The following is an 18,678-nucleotide window of genomic DNA, read 5'->3' as shown; positions in this document are numbered from 1 at the left end:
TTCAGTGATCCTCGTCGTGATCGTGGCAAGCATCATCGAGAAGCTGTTGGAATCGGGAATAGGATGACTCCCGTCGTGCAACACGGTGCGTGATGAAACGGCTCTGACGACAACCTCTCCGTGCAACCTCCGACGCGATAACATCCGATGGACCCTAATGACACCGGCCCAGTGTTATCGTCAGCGTTATCGTCGGGGCCACCGTCTATTTCTATATCCCGTCCAACTCCTACGCGGCAAACTTTCTTTGAAAAGGACCCAGAAGGATTACGTCGTTATTGGCGAACGATGACGACACGAGCCGGTGTGTGCGATTGTGTGTAACCGCGTATGAGGCGGTAGAAGATAGTTAATGAACCGTGGACGGTGTGTACGATTAGCCGAAGCTCCATTAATAACCGACCAACGGGGTTTGTGCTCGCAACGGGGGACGCACGCATCATGCGGGGGGTGATGATGATCGGGCAACTTTGAAAAAAGACGAGCACCCTTGCCGGCGCCGCATTCTCGTTCGGACGTTTGGTGAATGAACCTCCCTTCCCCTTCGCACTCGATGCATCCGCTTCGTGTGCATCGTGTAGGGCGCGCATGTGTATGTGTACGTGTGTGTGCGCGCGTGTACGTGACCGTTCGCGGTCACGGTAACTGAAACACGACAGTTGATCGACAGTTTCTCATTTTACGAAGCTTATAGACATCATTTCGAACGAAATAAAAATCCAACTTGTCATATATATTTATATGTATTTATATGTGCGAGTTGATGAAGGAAGTAGCAGAGAATCGCGGTGTGAAGTTAGAGAGGAACGAGTGTAGTGTGAAGTTCTTCGTGTGACTCGCGTCGTGGCACACGACGGATAGCCAAGTTGAAATCCCGGAAGACGAAGAGAAGAGAGAGAATCGGTTTGAGAGAAGTGAAGTTCCAACCCATCGAGAGAACTAGATTCATTGAAACTTATCAGCTATCTCGGCCAACTTGCTATCCTGGAGTTAAGGAGGAGGAGGAGGATATTCGTGGGGGAGCAGGGGATTTGCCAGGACTCGGTTGTTCGGTTGCGCACGGTCCCAGGATGAGGGGGATGCTTTTGCTGATGAGCATGATGATGGCTTGGTTTGTCGCGGCGGAAGTTTTCCTCGGCGACGTCGACGAGCCGAGTAAGTGATTGAAACTTCTGATTTCCAACCGAGCTCACTCGAGAAGGAGGGGGGGAATGTTCAATTAAGATGCAAGAATAATTCTATTGTAATATCGTCCACGAGTATTTATTTATTTTCGTGATAATCATCCCGTTCGCCATATTTTCGTTACTTTAATTTTAATTTCGAATAGGATATCGAATTTATGTGGTTTTTTTGTGGTCTTTATACTAGTAACGGTAGAATGTAGATTTCCAAAATTGCTTTTTCTTTTATTCATTTGGATGTATGTGTAGCGATATTTAAACGTATAATATTTTTTTGTACGTATAGATATTGAATACATTGTCTTTGAACAATCGATGTGATGATTTGATATCGTACTTCAAAATTTTCTTTTACGTTGCATTTCGTTGTAGTGTTACAAATAATTTTACTAGAAATACACTACAATTGATACGTATTTACTATATGAAATGAATGTTTAAATTAACGTGTCATTTTTAACACGTACAACAACTTTTCACTATATGGAAATTTTTAAAATATAAATAGTTTAAATTCATTTGTAATTTAAATTATTTATTACATAATTTTCATTATAAAACCATATATTGTGGAAAATATTAACACCGTCATTCATTTTGCTTCTTGAAAAGCGAATGAATAAATTACTCATTTCCCTTTTGTAGAGGAGTTCTATTATCCTATTATTCTATTCAATCTATTCATTTCCTCTTTTGAGGTTTAAAATTTTATCACTAACCGATATGAATAAATGAAATAGTATAGGATACAATATCTTCTCGCTTTAAAGTCTTTTATTATTCCTAAGAAAAAGTGAGAATATTAATTAAAAAATATATTGTGGGAAGGAAATATATTTTTGTATATTTTATTTACATTCTATTAGGTAATTTAAATTTTTTTTATATTCAATTAATATTGAAATTTTGTGACACATTTCACTTCCTTCAATTTTTATTACCTCTAACGTTACACTTCTTGGATTATTATTGATCCAATAGAATCTCTCATCGTTAATAAATTTCTTAAGTTCGATGATTATGAATATGAAAGAATAGTAGTAGCTTTTAGAAGCTTTTACGTTCATTCAAACGTATAAATTTAAAGACCAACTTCCCCTTGTTGACATCTCTTCCAAACAATTCTTGATTTATTCACGTTGTTTTATCTCGCATTCTAAAAACTTTCGAAGAATCCCCTTTTATAATTCACAAATCGTTTCAACGTTCCACAACGATCATCGCGAAGACGGTAAATAGAATCGACGATTTGGTATTAAAATTCGGTGGAGCGTCGAGTCGCGGTTCACCTCGTCGATAATCGCGTCGAGGGTTGTCAACCCCCTGAATTGATCGCGACGAATATAACGTAATCCGTCAAAACGTAACCCGAATCGGGCGCGATCGTTGCAATTAGGGTTCCAATTAATGCGTAAAGACAACCGGCCACTGGTGTCAGTCATTCGTAATGACGCTGTCGGCGGCCTCATAATCGTTGTGAAGCATTTACGAAGCTCGTGGTCGAGGCGGGCGTGCACGATGACTGGCTGGCGGGATAGCGTTGAGAGGAAGGAAAAAAAGGAGGAAGGCGCGTTAATTTGAATGTGTTGGACGATTGATGACGATATATGCACGTGGACAGTGTGGAGAATTTGGCTGTCAATAGTTGTTTTGCGGCGGGCACTGCCTCGGTTTCCGTGCTCTACGACATTGGACGGCACCGCAACCCGTTTATTTAATCGATGCATTATGCAAATTGACATAACGGCTCCACTTCGGATGCAGTAATCGACCACCGTCTCTCGACTGATTCACAATGGGACAATGTGTACGTTGAATAATTGGCAGTAACGTGCTGCGGCTTCGAAATCAAAGCTACTGAACTTCCTGTCCGTACCTCGGGGCCTCAGAACGCGATGGACAGAATAGGTTCTGTTGAGTACAGATACCGACTTTTGCCGATGCCACGGAAGTTGGATTGTTTGGAATGTTCGTTTCTCGAGGATTAGGTTGGGGATGGTTTGGTTATATAATTGGTAGATTGCGGATGCTCTCCTCAAACTCCGTATTCCTTTTCAACAGGAAGAAAGGAATGGATCTTTAACTTGATTTACCTGTTTGTTTCTAGACATTGCGGATTTCCATGCAAATATATATTTTTCATATTATAGGAGTAACGCGAGATAAAAGCCGATTTTGATCAATCGACATAATTAAATTCAAATTAAAAATAATTCAATTCGCTTTACTCGAAAGAATTAACGCGGAAAATTTTTAAATCGATTTATAATCTTCAATACGTCGTTAATAAGATCGTTGTAAACAATATTATCCCAGAAATAAAACGTATTTATCGCGTAATTAAACCTCGATTAATCTGTATTAAAATTAAGAAAACTTTAAACCGTTATAATTTCAAAGATAGTGACTTTTAATCAACGAATCAGGGATCGTTAGAAGCGCTGAACTTTTCTCTTTAAAATGGTTTTTAATTTATCTTGATACGACCTCTGGTTGTCGAGATATCGTCGTGTAAAGAAAAAGGTAATTTTTTATCATTTATTCCTCTCATCCTTGTCACTTATTCAGACCTCTCGCTCGCACCTCCTCTCACTGACCTATCCCACACTCTAGATAAGTGAGAGACGCATTTCCTAGAATTAGTGCACTATTCCTAGAAGAACATAGTACTCATAGTTCCAAGAAAAAAGTATAGATAACGGCTCATTCATAGTTTTCACGCCGTTTTAAATATTAGAGCATCTTTAATGCATTATATCTTGGCAATTGATTGAGATATCGGGATGAAACAAAAAGCAATTTCAATGGCATAGCTTTCTCTATTTCCTCAGTAGATTTTGATGACAAAATATTTTATGTCTTCTCATGTTTTTTTATATGAAAAGAGAAAGTTTCATTTGTACGCAATGAACGCAATGATCTACGTTGTAATATAAAGTATATAAAAATATAATTTAATACATGTTTTATATATGATATACTTTTTGTATATTGAATAAGTTTTTACAAAATCTTGAATAAATTTATAACATTCGAGTCTAATAATTAAAAATATATGATCGAGGTTACTTTATTTATATTCATAATCGATATTAGAAATTTTAAGTAAAAAATATTTTTAGGCTACAAAGAAGGGTCTTTATATTTTCTACGTATTTTATTATATTGATCCTCTTGATGTACGTCATCTAGCTAAAATGGAATTCTTCAATATGTCAAAGTTGTAAAGGTGAAAATCTTGACAGAGTCAAAAATAGATAAAACTATTTTAATCATCAAAGGGAAGTAATTCGAGACTCGACGTTCATTAACTTGAAATTTTCAATACTCTCCCATTGATTCAAATTTTATTTCTGGAGATTAGTTTTTAAAAATTTCGAATTATTAAAAAGAAGAAAAATTAAATTTAATAATTATTAATTACACTTCCTGTAAATTAATGCTTAATGATAATAAGGAAGGAAAATATGTATGAAAATTTCATTAGCTTTCATCACAAATTAATCGATACGTAACAAGATTTAATTAATTCAGATAATGAAGGTAACGAGTAAAATTTATAAGCATTGTATATACGTGTATTAAAGGATGTTCGTCATCACAGGTGATTATTAGAGGAAGTTAAACGTACAAACAGCAATTAAATTGCACATATGATAGACATAATAATTAGTATATTATGCGTTAGAGGTTTGAAATACGCCTCTTTATAGATGCTTCAACATAAATTGCATGAAAATTGACACACCAGAGAATGAATAATTTCTCGATAGTTGAATTCATATCATCTCTATAACTTTGTTATGTGCAAATATAACTGTATTTAAATAGAAATCAAATACTGTTTCTTTGCTTATTTTCTTTGATATATAATAATTAAATATAATTTTAAAAATTTATCCAATAAAAAAAAATAGAAAAAAAAATCAAATTTCCAAATCAAGATTCTTTTTGTAAGATTTTTCAAAGATTAAAAAATTGAAATTTACTTTCACTTACTCTGTTGAAAAATTTAAAAATTATGATAATGTGATTATAAGATATAAATATTTTGTTCATTCTGTTCACTATACTTGTGTTTTGAATCAATAACATTACACCAATATTCACTTTTTCTACAATTTCAAGAGAAATTCTTGTATCAATAGATTGAATCGATAAGCAGAATATTTTTTCGAGTCCTTTTTGTACACGGAATCATTTATCGTAAAGACAGATTATGGTACTGCATATAACATGACAACATGATCGAAGACCTATCCTTCCTTTTTACACAAACGTGTATGCAACGACTTAAGGGACGAGTACTTAGCATTTCTGTCTGCTTTTCACGTTTGAAACTCACGATAGTACAGTGCTTGGCAAATAACGAAAAATCGTGCAGAAATTCGCTGTTTCTAGTTGGTATATTTGAATATATTTTACAAAATATTCCGCAATTTCTTCCCTATAAGAGCTTGATATCGACTAATTTTCGACACGCGAGCCATCTACGTTATCATGTACGTTATTCATCAGAATTTCATTATAATAACGTGGTAACGTTGTATATTTCAACAATGTTAGAATTATTAAATAGCCTGAATAATTTATTCTATTTCATATTAAATATATGTTGTCTAAACATTCTGACCTGAATATCATTCCATTCATATCAACATTTTCATAATGCAATTGAATATCTTTGATAGATAATTAATACAAAATTAATTCATTAAACAATTATCGTGTCGATAATATCGTTTCCAAATTTTTAAATATTTTAAATACATTTAAATACATTTTATATACACTTTAAAGAAAATATTTCTCGAAATTTTTTCATATCATACACAACATGAACGTATCTTATATTTAACTAAATCAAGATGGGAAGGAAAATTAATTAATTTATTAGATTTTTATTATACGAGTGCTCTTATTTCGATATTTCACATGAACAACTCAACTTCATTCATATCACTCTTTTTATAATAATTTTTCTTTCATTTATTTCATTTGCAATATATTTTTACGTTCGTCTTCACTTTCAGTCTCATTTTCTACTTAAAAAAATACGGATCACGAAAATATAAGCAGAAGAAATACAATACAATTCGAACAAAAGGCTGGCTGGCGCGCCATCCAAAATGTCTGGAACAACGTTCCACTTCCTGTCCCGGCATAAGCAGCGACAAATTTTAAATAAACGGGTGAAATAATTTCAATGGTTGGCGGACTTTCTATCTTTTAACTGCTTCCGCATCCGAAGTTTCCTGCCGGCGTGGCAACTACTTCGTGGTGGAACACGAACACCCGCGTTCCATAGATGTTCCTTGATTAGGAATAAAGAGAGAGCCGCGAGTACGAATCTTGGCGGAAGTGGCAGTGAATGCGCGGAAAGAGATGACGTTACTCGTGGGACGATGTTTGCGTGGTGCAACGTTGTCAGAGAGAGAGAGAGAGAGAGAGAAGAAAAAGAAAAAAAAAACAGAAGAAAACAGTTTGAAATATTTAATGCAGGTTGGTCTCGACGGTGAAATCGAGCTTTTATACCAGGATTCGTTGCGTGAAAATAGAATTTACCATAACGAGCTGCGATATTCTTTATATATATATATATAAAACTTATGCACGTTCCTGTTTGGATTAATTGTTTGTACATACGGAACGCGAGTTTTAATCCGTTGCAATGGAACATGCAAAGTATCTTGACTTATTCTTGTTGAAAAGTTTCCCCTTGTAAATTAACGAAGTTTGCGGTAAAAATCTCTGGTTGCGATAAAAGTTATTAAAACGATGTAAGTTATTTCTTTCGAGAACGTTGTTTAATATTTCTCTCTCTCTCTGTCTTTTTTTCTGATATCTCAAGATTTTACTTTACGCTTCAGAAAAATAACTTGGACGAGAATATTGTAATTTTAATTTTGTGATTTTACTCGAAGGGATGTTTACATTTAACTTCATCAACGATGGACGTGATATAGTAGAAACTTTATGTATATAAACATCTTCGAAGAATTTCATTTCTTAGGTAGAGCTTAGAATAATGGAAAGTAAGTTTTTGTAATTATTGCATCGAGAAAGATTATTAATGATGATCATATCGCAATTATATTTAAAAGTTACAATTTCATTTTAAAAAAAGATATCTTTATATTACGAGGAAAACATTTTCCTCGTAAAAAGAGTTCCATTCGATACGATACTGAAAATCACGTGACCATTATTTGATTCTTTGCCAGTTTTTTTTTTTTTTTTGAAAATAATAATATTGGTTCACATGGAAATGGTAATTTTAAGTGGTACACTATGTATGTTATATTTCGAGGGCGTTTTATGTACCTACAATTTCGCAGCAGTCACGCGTGTAAAAAACGCATTTTCGCGCTTCGCCACGTGATTTTTCGACCTGCCACAGGGTACGATTCGCGAAATTCAGGAGATGTACAAATGGTGTCGTCGATCGCTTTTACGTGATTTATGAAATTCGTTTTCGCGCCATCATTTTTGTACCTTGTGCTTTTTCACATTTTTTTTTTTTTTTTTTTTTTTTCTTTTTTTTTTTCCACGATCGATAATCATATTTCATATCTATCGTGACAAATTTTCAAGCATTAGCATCAAATGTTCGTCGTTTAAAGAGAGACGATTTGATTATATTAATTTAATGAGACAATATGAAAAAAAAAAAATAGAAAAAGTGAAATGCAGTTAATCTTTATGCTATTTGTAATCATTTTCGTTGAATATGAATAAATTTTGTATAAAAATTAATCGAGCAATGATTTGGCATATATATGATAGTGAACATTATTAAGGAGTAGGTAAATTTGTGAAAAAGAATTTGTTTAAATTATTTATGAAATGCACTATTACTTATATAGCTATGAACTTCATAGATAATATAATTTCAAACAATTTTTAACGTAACTTATTCTTTGTTATATCTTCTTTTAATTTAAAATTTTCAAAAATATCTTCATTTTCTTTGTTTACAACTCAATAATTAATTTAATTATCAAATTATAAAATTACTTATTTTGCTAAATTTCCTCTCAAACCCTGTCGAATAATAAAAAGAGATATAACAAAGAAAGAAGAAGAATATTGGAATAAAAAAAATAGTTTTATCATATTAAAATTTCTTTTTAAATAATATACAAATGATATAAAAATCTATCTGATTAAAAATCTATCGAAATAGAAAATATATTTACATCTACCAATGATACTAACTCCTATCTCGATATTCTAAAAATTTCTGCTACAACATTCGCTCACGGATATGACAACACTTTCAACGATCATTCTCTATTTCAGCGAAAATTATCACAGCAAGCGTTTCACAATTCCGTAATAATGTAATGTAAGAGCGAGTTGTAACAAAGCCTATCGTTGTCGACGTTATTAATTTGCAAACTGGGCGAGAAAGGTGGCGGAAACCGATGAAGAGAGGAGGTAGGGGAGGAGGAACGAGGGGATCGGTTCGTAAATCACTCCAGAGGATTTATTATCGAGTATATTCGCGAGGAACGGGTTGGTGCTCGACGACTGGAAAAAGAGTAACGAAATAAAGTGAAACGAAGGGGGAAGGTAACGCGCGAGGAACTGCGACCTCGCTTAAAAGGAAGACGATAGGGTAACGAGTATGGATCCGGTTAGAGCATCGAAAAAAATGTCGATACTATTCGCTGCGAAAGCGATAGGGCAACAAACGAGGGGGAAAAAAAAAAAGAAAAAAAAAAAAAAAAAAAAAAAACAGGGAGAACTCGATCTCCGTTTTCGTTCGAAAAAATTCGATTCGACCTGGACGAATGAGTTGGCGTGTCTGAAATTTTTCGGTGGAAGCATCGGCTGTAAAAATTCCACGTGAAATTGGCGCCAAATTGAGAATAATGTGTCGGTTTTCAGAATCGGTGTGTATAGAATTTTGTGTTTCTGTTTCGTTGTACTTTTAATGATCGACTCATTATCTCTCTTGATTTATTATAAAGGAACAGAAGATTTTTTATGAAAATATGTTTGCATAGAATTTTAGTTTAGAAGAAATGGTGATTTTGTATTATTGAATTTCATTGTAAAGATTTAAATTTAATTTTCTCTAAAGTTAAGCTTTGAGCTTGTTTTAGAATTAAAATAAAAATGTAACATCTGTAGACATCCATTTTTCTCTGAATTTATCAATTAATTTGGTTGAGTATAAATTACGAGAAAATATTCTTATAAATAATGTTTAGTAGATAATATGATGAGAATAAAATAAGAAAATTGTGTTGGAGAAAAGTTTTCAAGAAAAATATTTTCGAATGCCAGTCAAATGGATATGTACCTGTCTTATTCCCCAGTGAATATCAAATAATCAATATCCAGAGAATTTTTCGTGCAAAAATAAATGAAAAATGTAGAAAATTTTTTTCTTTAAAGCTTCGTTTTTTTAAAAAATTCACCGACTATAAATATTTCTGATTGAATCGTTGACTTTTCTACTTATAACGCATTGATCATCTCATCTGATCATAAATTATCCATCATTCGAAATGAACTTATTAAAACTTTATGTAAAAATCACGTATCTTTGATTATTTGTTCGTACATTTTCAATTTTTTTATTGAACACGAATAAATTGAAAATATTTATACAGCATCACCAGGACAAATGTATTGGATGGAGATATAAGAACTCTACCCTTGTTCAACATAGTCTGAAATATGTATAGTTTCCCCTATGGAAATATAGATAAACTAGAAAATTCTGCCATACATCAAATATCAATATTTTTCAAATATCGACACTTTCGAAGCAAAGAAATTCAAACTTGTATATGACATGTCTATTTCATTTCATACGACACGTGTATTCCATTTTATAAGGAATATAATTTTTAACGAAAGAATTGTAATCAATGAAAAAAATATAACACGGATTAGTCGAAAAATTATTAAATTATTTACATTATTCCTTTGTACAACTCTTACAAATTTGGAAAAAAAAAATAGTTGATAAATCAACTGTCGTAATATCTAAAATATTATCATAAATCATAAAGTTTACTAGTTTTCATAAAAAAAATTCCAAGAATACAATTCTCGAAAACACTCCCTCGCTTATCCGTTGATAGAATAGCTTCTTCTGGCAAGTCGATTAAAACGAAATGCAGATTTGTCGACGATCGATCCCCGCAATAACGGCAGGATTTAGCTATATAGTAATGGATTTAGATAGACTTCGGAGTACGATGTCGAGTTTCGTTGCCAATGCTTCCCATTCGGCGGAAACTTTCAAAGGCTGTCTCTGTTCACGGTAGCTCTAAAAATCGATCCATTAACCGCCTCAAAAATCCACTTTTATCTGAGAAGTATCTCGTGAAGTGATATAGATCTGAACTTCTTATATTATATTGATTTAATCCTCGATATAATACACTGTATCTCGTTTGACAATATCTAATAAATTCTCAATATTTATAGAATGAGTTTGGAATTCTAAAATTAATCACATCTGAATCGGTTTGATAATTGTATTAACGTAAATGATTTACATAAATCGGATAATTTTATCATTATTCAAGAATTTGATATGTTTCTGAACAAAAAAGAATATTAAAAATATTTAATATACATGTATTTTATTATATATTAATTAATTAAATATTTATATAAGTACTAAATCTGTTATTGAATAGAAAAGAAAATGAGAATTCTTGAATGCAAAAAAGAACTTTCCAAGATAAAAAAATGAATTGAGAGCTCCTTATTAGCATTTTCCTCCCTAATATATATTTTTATACAATTTCAAAAATTCTTTCAATATCGTTTAACATGTATATAAGATAAACATATCTATGTACACGTTTCATCTACTTCTTTACTTTCTTTGTCACCATCTTTCGTAAACATGTGTAGTCTCTTCTGAAAACGTTATACGTGTACACATATAAGGTCTGCCGAGTCTTTGTAAGTCCTCTTACGCCCAACTTATCTCTAACAAGTCGCTATCTTTTCCGCTCCACATCTTCGTAAGGCTGTCCCACATTGTTCCAAAGGAAATATATTATTGATTACTGGAGCAAATTAATATCTTCAATCAGTATTTCAGAGTGGAAGGAAGACCAATGTCTATCCCCACAATTTATATCCCCACCTTGCAAAAATATCGAACCATTCGGCCAACCTTCATTAATCTTTCATCCCCTTGATGGATCACTGACAATCGCGCCGTAAAAACTTCTCGTTTCTCTTGATGAAAATTCTTAAACGAGATATATATCTTCATATCTCTTTGCAAACGTGGTACTGATTTTTTCCCTAAATCGATTTAAACATACATTTTATTCAATTCTTCAATTTTATTCAGTAGTTCGATTCAGAGCCACAGACAATACATAAAATTCCAACCCTGCTAGTTTTCTGCCTTTTGCACTATTCTATTCACTTTTCATAGTAATGTTTAAGATTCAATAATTCCCTAGTTTCTGTATATTCAGAATTATGTGTGCTGTAATATAACAGATTCAACAGTCTTCAAATACTTGATTTTCTATTCTCATAGCTGGCCATAGCTTCATCCTTAGACATTTATAAATTCTGTACAGATCTTAAGATCTCCAATTCTCTAGTTACCCTTTTGCAGTTTTGTATCCAGCATTGCGCAGTTCGCAACATTGTAACCCCAGAGTTACAAACTCCAAACTAATAAATTCCTATTTTCTCTGTTCGCAGCTCTATTTTCGTAATATAGTAGCCACGGCTAAAGTTTTGAATCTCCACTCCGGTAATTTGGCTGCCCGGTACCTTTGCCCTTAACCGAGGGGTAGCCCGTGGCAAAATGACAAATTGAACAACGGTGTCTAAAACTGATTATCAGATGGATCCCAATGGCGGTGCCACGTGTTTATCGCGTGGCTATAATTCCGTCCAGGGTGAGGAGAGTAAAGAAATTTGCATATAAAACAAGCAATTTACTCGGTTACCATGGTATGCGGGGATGGAGGGGAGGGGGGGGGGGGGGAATCATTACTCCTGCTTTGAAGGGTAATGGAATAATGCGGTCGCCTTGTGTTCGTTTTACATCGTTATACCGGTTATCGGGAATTTGCTTTGATTATACGGTGGAAACGCACGGCAATTTCGGCGTGGCTATATTAATAATTGAAGATAATGGATGAACATAGGACACGGCCGGCCGACGTTCCCGATATTTAATTTCGTATCACGATGCTCGAACGGCTAACTTGCTCTCTAATCCTCTTTCTCGTGGTCCAGATATTTATCTATACCCAATGGATCAGGAATAAATCGTGTTGAATACAAATTGAACGTGCACGCGGTTGATAAATGGTATTGTTTCTTGGAAAATGACGATAACGATTTATGGAAATCTATTGGCGGTTTAGGATATTTTGGATGTGATAGGATAACATAAAATGGACGATTGATTTCAGTTTCTATGATTGCAGGTGGTTGTTTTTCAATTCATTTTTTTTTTATAGTAGTAAGATTAATATTATGTATAATAATTGGATATTGGGTAATTGTTTAGATTGTCCAGTTAGTTTATTGTTCAATATTTAGTACTTTATACATTAAAAATTATTATGTAATGCATATAATAATGATAAAATGAGTAACTAAATAAATAAACAGATTGAATATTTGAAACGGTATACATTAAAAAAATATTATCAAAAAGAAGTAGTAATCTCTTTTTCTTTTACACAGATAGTATTTTTATCTCTAAAAAAAGGGAAAAGCTTCAAAAGCTGTTGTAACTGTTAAATTGAATTGTAAAAAAATTGTCAAAAAGCCCTGGAAACAAATCAAAATATAAATTTTCATTAATTGAAACTGTTTGTAACATTCGTGTTGCTTTTGCATAGCCGTAAAATGGATGAGTCGCCTTTTCTACATATATCATAACGAATGAAATATATTTGAAATAGAATATTTGATTGTTTATTTGTTTAGAACTAAAAATTTATTAAAAATTTTTATTAAACGAATAGTTACAATTATAATTTAAATGATATCTTAAAAGATATATATAAATATATACAAAAAAATTGTATTTTATACTAAAAAATTATAAGAACTTGAAATTGATTGCAAAAATCTCAAAATAAAAATTCACTTTGTTATAAGCAACATTTATATACAATTTTTAAAGATATTCTATATAAATTCTGTACAAAAAAGCTTTAAAAATTACAAACATAATTTTGCCATTACATTACAATCCTTTAGAAATATTGTCCCGCCTACATGAGAACAAAAGTAATTAAATCGAACATTCCATTAACGTGATTTCCCCGAGTGATTTTCCAGTATCAGTGAAATTTATAGTCGTTGAATAAACAGCCGTTGAAAGGGATTACTTAGGAAACGAGGTCGCAAAAATGGGACGCATCAAGAACACCACGTTCTCTCCTTACCAACTGCAACAAACCGTGAAACACAGTTCCCCCTCATTCTTAATCTACTTTCCTCTTATTCCACTTTTCTAAAGGACAATCGAAAATCAGACTCTAACTTCGACGCCTTCCCTTCAAATCCAATCTGTTTCGTTTCGAGGAATCCGTCCCGTCTCGTGACAAAGTATCAAGCCCTCAACTTCCGCCGAAATCCGTATATTCCATCCACGTTTCTATTTTCCTGTGACTAATTTAATTCTCTTACTCGTCGTGTCGAAATTATTAATCTTATTAATCCATGGTGATCATGAGACTCAATTGAAACGTATAAATGAGTTAAAAATTTTGCATTGACACATTGATGATGATCATAGAGTATATTGGGTTGTATAGGAGAATAATGATTAAATATGTGATTGTTATTTTGTTTATTAGTGAATGGATTAAAATTTATTCTTTGTCACGAGTGATATTGTACTTGAAAGAATCTTTGAAGTGATGATTTTTGGTTTTTTTCTTTTATAGTTTTAGTGAATATTTAATATGCATAAAGGATGGAAAAGTTTTTTAACATAATGAAATTTTGTTGCCAGAACATTTAGATTAAATTACAAGACATTCAAACTTGTATAAATTAGTGGTAAAGTAGAAAGTATTTGGACGTTTCAATAAAAGTTAACATTAGTTTCAATTGTGTATACAAGTTTTCGTTGCTTCTGCAACAAGATTGTTAATAAATTCAAAACAAAATTGAAATGCAACCTGCTGCGCGCTAAGACGTTTCATTTTGATCTATAAATGCAAATTACTCGTAAACTATTCACCACTTACAATCTTCAAGTTACAATATCCTCTAATGATCTTTTAACAAAAATATCTTGAAAGATAAAACTCTTTGTAGAAAAGAGAACTACGTACATCTTTTTGTACTATACAATTCCACTTTAAAAAAACTTAGAAATTTATTTATGAAATCAATAGGGAGATTAATCATGTCCTCTCGAAATTACTCTATTCTCCCCCAAATTCATTACAAATTAAAATCGGGCAAAAAATTTTTATTTTTACAAATTTGTTTTTTAAAAAAAAATTCTTATCGTGTAAAAACCAGACGTTGATAAAAAAAAATCAACCAAAAAGCACGTCGTTGAATCATTCTCGCGTACAAAAATCGTGAAAATCTAAATATTATTCGACGATCGTGCATATACCGTGAACGAGAAGAAGAAGAAGCATGGATAAAATGTTGCTCGACAAAAGGAAAAGCGTGGAATCCCGAGTTTCTAGTAGACGGGATGGAAAAATGTAATATGGATGGTGGCGCGTAAACGATAGCGCGCAAGCACGAATTGTGCGCTCGGACAAAAAGCTCGACAATCACGGGACGAAAGATGGAATGCAAAAAATTCTTCAACCGGTAAACGTTCCTCCTTGCTCCGCCAAGAAGTGTCCCAACCGAGCGTCATTATTGCTTTGCATTTATAGCCTCATTCCGCGTCCCTTCCCCATTGTTTTCCTAGGGGCGCCCGATGGCTGGGGAGAGGGGGATGAACAATATTAACGGGGGCTCGTGGAATTTTCTCTTTGAGCGGAGTCATCGTGTTTACGCTGTTAAACGTCTGAATAGAAATTGAACGATTATTATTTTTTTGAGAATTAAGAAGATGGTGATATAAAAAAGAATTTACATAGAGAAAGAATTCGAGTTATATTATTTCGACTTGAGAGATTCTATTGTTAAATTATTTGTATTTTGTTATTCATAATTTTTATAACATGTGAAAAGTGCTATCCGTTGTACATTTATTTTTATTGGAATAATATGTAAATTTTTGTAAATTGTTATATTAAAATTACAATGTGAATACCTCAATACTTATATAATATAAAGTGTATGAAATCATCGCCAGTTTCAAATTTTGATGTAAAATTATGTAGTTGCAAAAAGTGACGGGAATCTCATTTATAAAATTATTCATGATTGTGTTGAGCTTGCATGAATATATTAAAAAAAATCCGCTTCAGCGTTATATGTAATTTTGTGTTATATAATCTTTTATAAAATCTATGGTTGAATTTAATAACTCATCCCATATAGTGTAATTTCAACACTAGTTTCATTCATAAATGAACAAGGGGGGAGGGGAAGTTAATTCTATTTTTCTTCCTTATATTTTTTGCAAATTAATTTTTGAAATACAATGTTCATATTGACATTAATCGATAAGTTGAAAATATATGTATTTTGTTATTTTAATATTCTTATGTGTAACAAATATTTTATTACGCGCAAAATATAGAAAATTGATAAAATTTGTTTATGAAATCCGTAACGAATCCGAGAATAAAGATAAAAAATAAAATTGAAAATTAAAATGCGTAAAAATGCAACGAATATACTATTAAAAAAAATTTTTTTTTTTTATAAACAAAGTACGCAGTCGATTGAAGAGCGTTATTTTTAAAATGATATATTGAATTGATATATTTATTCTTTGATGATCAAATTTTTATTTAAAACCCCAATTTATTTAAACAGGTACATAGCCGTATATCAATATTTGCCAAGTAAAACGTTTCTCAAAAAAATCCAATATTAGCTACTGAAATTATTTGCACATAATTTCTCAATGAAAATTTATAAAATTCTTATTATTACGTGAATGTACTACAAGAGTACAGTACCTATAATATTGTGCAAATATAATTTATTCTATAACAAAGACTATCATAAACAAATAACTATATTCTACAATTATGCAAATTATCAAAACATAAATTTTAGATATTTGATTATTCATATCATATATTTATATATATTTCGTATTTACTTTTCATTCAAATTTTTTTCACATTGCTCTAATCATCAATACCAATTCATCAGAGATCACGAGTCGTGAGTAAAGCCAGTCAGAGCTTAGCCTGAGAGTTTTTAGAGAAGATGAATCCCAGTAGATAGGAATTGTTAAATGATCGCGGCGAGTAGACTTGTGGACGGCACGTTTTTCCTTTATCTTTTTCATGGGTCAGTTATATTTCAGTGTCCAAACTATCGGAAAAGCGATCTTAGATATCGAGATCGTTCTTCATGGATCGCTCTCGGTCTCTCGTTGTTCTATCTTTGACACGCTTCACTGTATTCCCCTTTCCTATCGTTTAGTCATCGAGAAATTGTCCGCTAGAATTAATCCTCGTATTAAAATTGTGGCTAAAAGTGCGGTGATTTCAAACTTTGACCGCAGTTTTGATCGATGAACCTTTATTGTTTAATCCTGTTTAAATTTTCTCTTTTTGTTTAAAATTTATCACGATAGAATAAAAGGATAGAAGATATTATACGATAGAATAAGGAGAAAAAGAAATAAAAAAGAAAGAGACGGGGATAAAAATCGTTAAAGAAGATGCGTGAGTCGTCGTGTGGGCAAGTATTGGGCAATACGTGTAGAAGATTTACCGTTAAAGATAAAAAGTAGGTAAATGACGAGAAACATAAAAAGTAGAGAGAGGAGAAACGAACGCACGAATACCAATTTCAAAGACATTAATGTCCAGGATTATTAATGGAAATTATTAATGTGACAAATTCACGAGCGACGTGAATACGTCGGTTTAACATTGTAACATGTACGCCAACAGTGAAATTATTCCTCTTAATCCATTTTTAAGGGAGTTTCAGTTTTTGCGTGAAGTATACGAGTGGTGTCCCAAATTTAATTTAAACAACATCTATGTACTCTCTAAAAACGACCAGTGGCAATCAACCGGTCTAACCGGTTAATCCTTCGCCTTGCGAATTTAATCAAAAAACGTTGAATATCATTACATCTCGTCAAAATGGAATATTTTTCGTAAAATTCACGAATGGAATATTTTTCGTAAAATTCACGAATAATTTTCAAAATTTATACATTACAAATCTATCTATATTTCGAAGATATCGAAATGCTCTCTCACTTATACATTCCACGCGATTCTGCCCCTTTTATATTAACCATAGCCATGGCATCACAGTTTCCTCCCTTTAAGCCGTTTATCGTTAAACCGTGGTCTCGTCCTGGCGACCGATCGAAGGATGAGATTGCCAGAGAAGCGCGTCACTCGTGACCCGATAAACCTGATTTTAGGTCGGTTGCACGGGGAGAGGATCGTCGTCGTCGCCTCCACCCCCATCCCTTCCTTTTTTCCGCTTCCCTTCGTGCGCTTCCTCTTATCTCCAACCGTGATCCATCCCCCTTCTCTCGCGTTTCTCTTCCTCGCGTGTGAAACCAGCGGGGAAAAGAGGATGGCCGGAACTCAATACGCGACTGATTGGCCCCCACGATTGTCCGTGGCCCGCGATTGTCTTCTGGCGCACGTCAAAGAGCTGGTTTCTTCTCGAGAAACGGAAGAAACAGAGAGGAAATATGGGGGATGAAAGGCAGGGGAGGGGGTGGTGGGAAGGAAGGAGTGGCGTTCCTTTTCTTACGTTTTATCCGTTGGAACGCTTCTTGAGCCCGGATCTTCGCGCGTTTCATCCGGAATCAATGCTCGGTAAAAAAACGCTGTCGATATCAATCGCGTGATTGGATCCGATGAATCCGTGGACTTCTCGAAATAATTACGAGATTGTGCTCTTTCGTGATATCGATTGGTGACACGGTTTAAACGGAATGATTTCGAGCGAACGGTTTCAGTAGAATTAAATTTTTGTTAAAGTGAATGATTTTTATTCAATCTGTTCTTGTTCCTCTTCGAGTTTTTGTGAAAAAATATTTGTATGGTTTTCAATCCTTGAGCAAAAATTCAGGAAGAGTGTAGTTTCATTTGTTTTAAAAAATTTTATCAATTTCTTTTTGCTATCTTTAAATACAAAACTTATGTATTTTTTTGTTTGTATGAGCAATGTATTGTAGCAATTCATCAAATGGATAGTTTAATTGTAGCAAACAGAATAATTCAGGAAAAAGACAGACTATATTTTAAAAAATGTTTGAAACAAATACTTTAAAAATTTATCTGAATTAATAATTAAAAACTGAAAATAAAATCATTACAACTTTCGAATCAAAGTAAAATCAGTATCAATTTAAAGAATTATGAATAATTTATCTTATCTTAAATATATT

General features: G+C 32.9%; 1 protein-coding gene across 1 annotated transcript in view; it reads left to right on the top strand.

The window, feature by feature from the left end:
* The window catches only part of LOC412858 (hemicentin-2), a 45,723-nt gene that overhangs the window by 1,671 nt on the left and 25,374 nt on the right, over positions 1 to 18,678 (top strand). Inside the window, exon 2 of the mRNA XM_396310.6 lies at positions 6 to 1,155. Coding sequence (XP_396310.3) covers positions 1,071 to 1,155 — 85 coding nt within the window. The 5' untranslated portion in view covers positions 6 to 1,070. The remainder of the gene's footprint in view (positions 1 to 5; positions 1,156 to 18,678) is intronic.

This window comes from Apis mellifera, linkage group LG5, assembly GCF_003254395.2.
Source record: "Apis mellifera strain DH4 linkage group LG5, Amel_HAv3.1, whole genome shotgun sequence".
NCBI lineage: Eukaryota > Metazoa > Arthropoda > Insecta > Hymenoptera > Apidae > Apis > Apis mellifera.
Note: the sequence above shows the minus strand (reverse complement) of the source record. Positions and strands in the feature narration are given on the sequence as shown.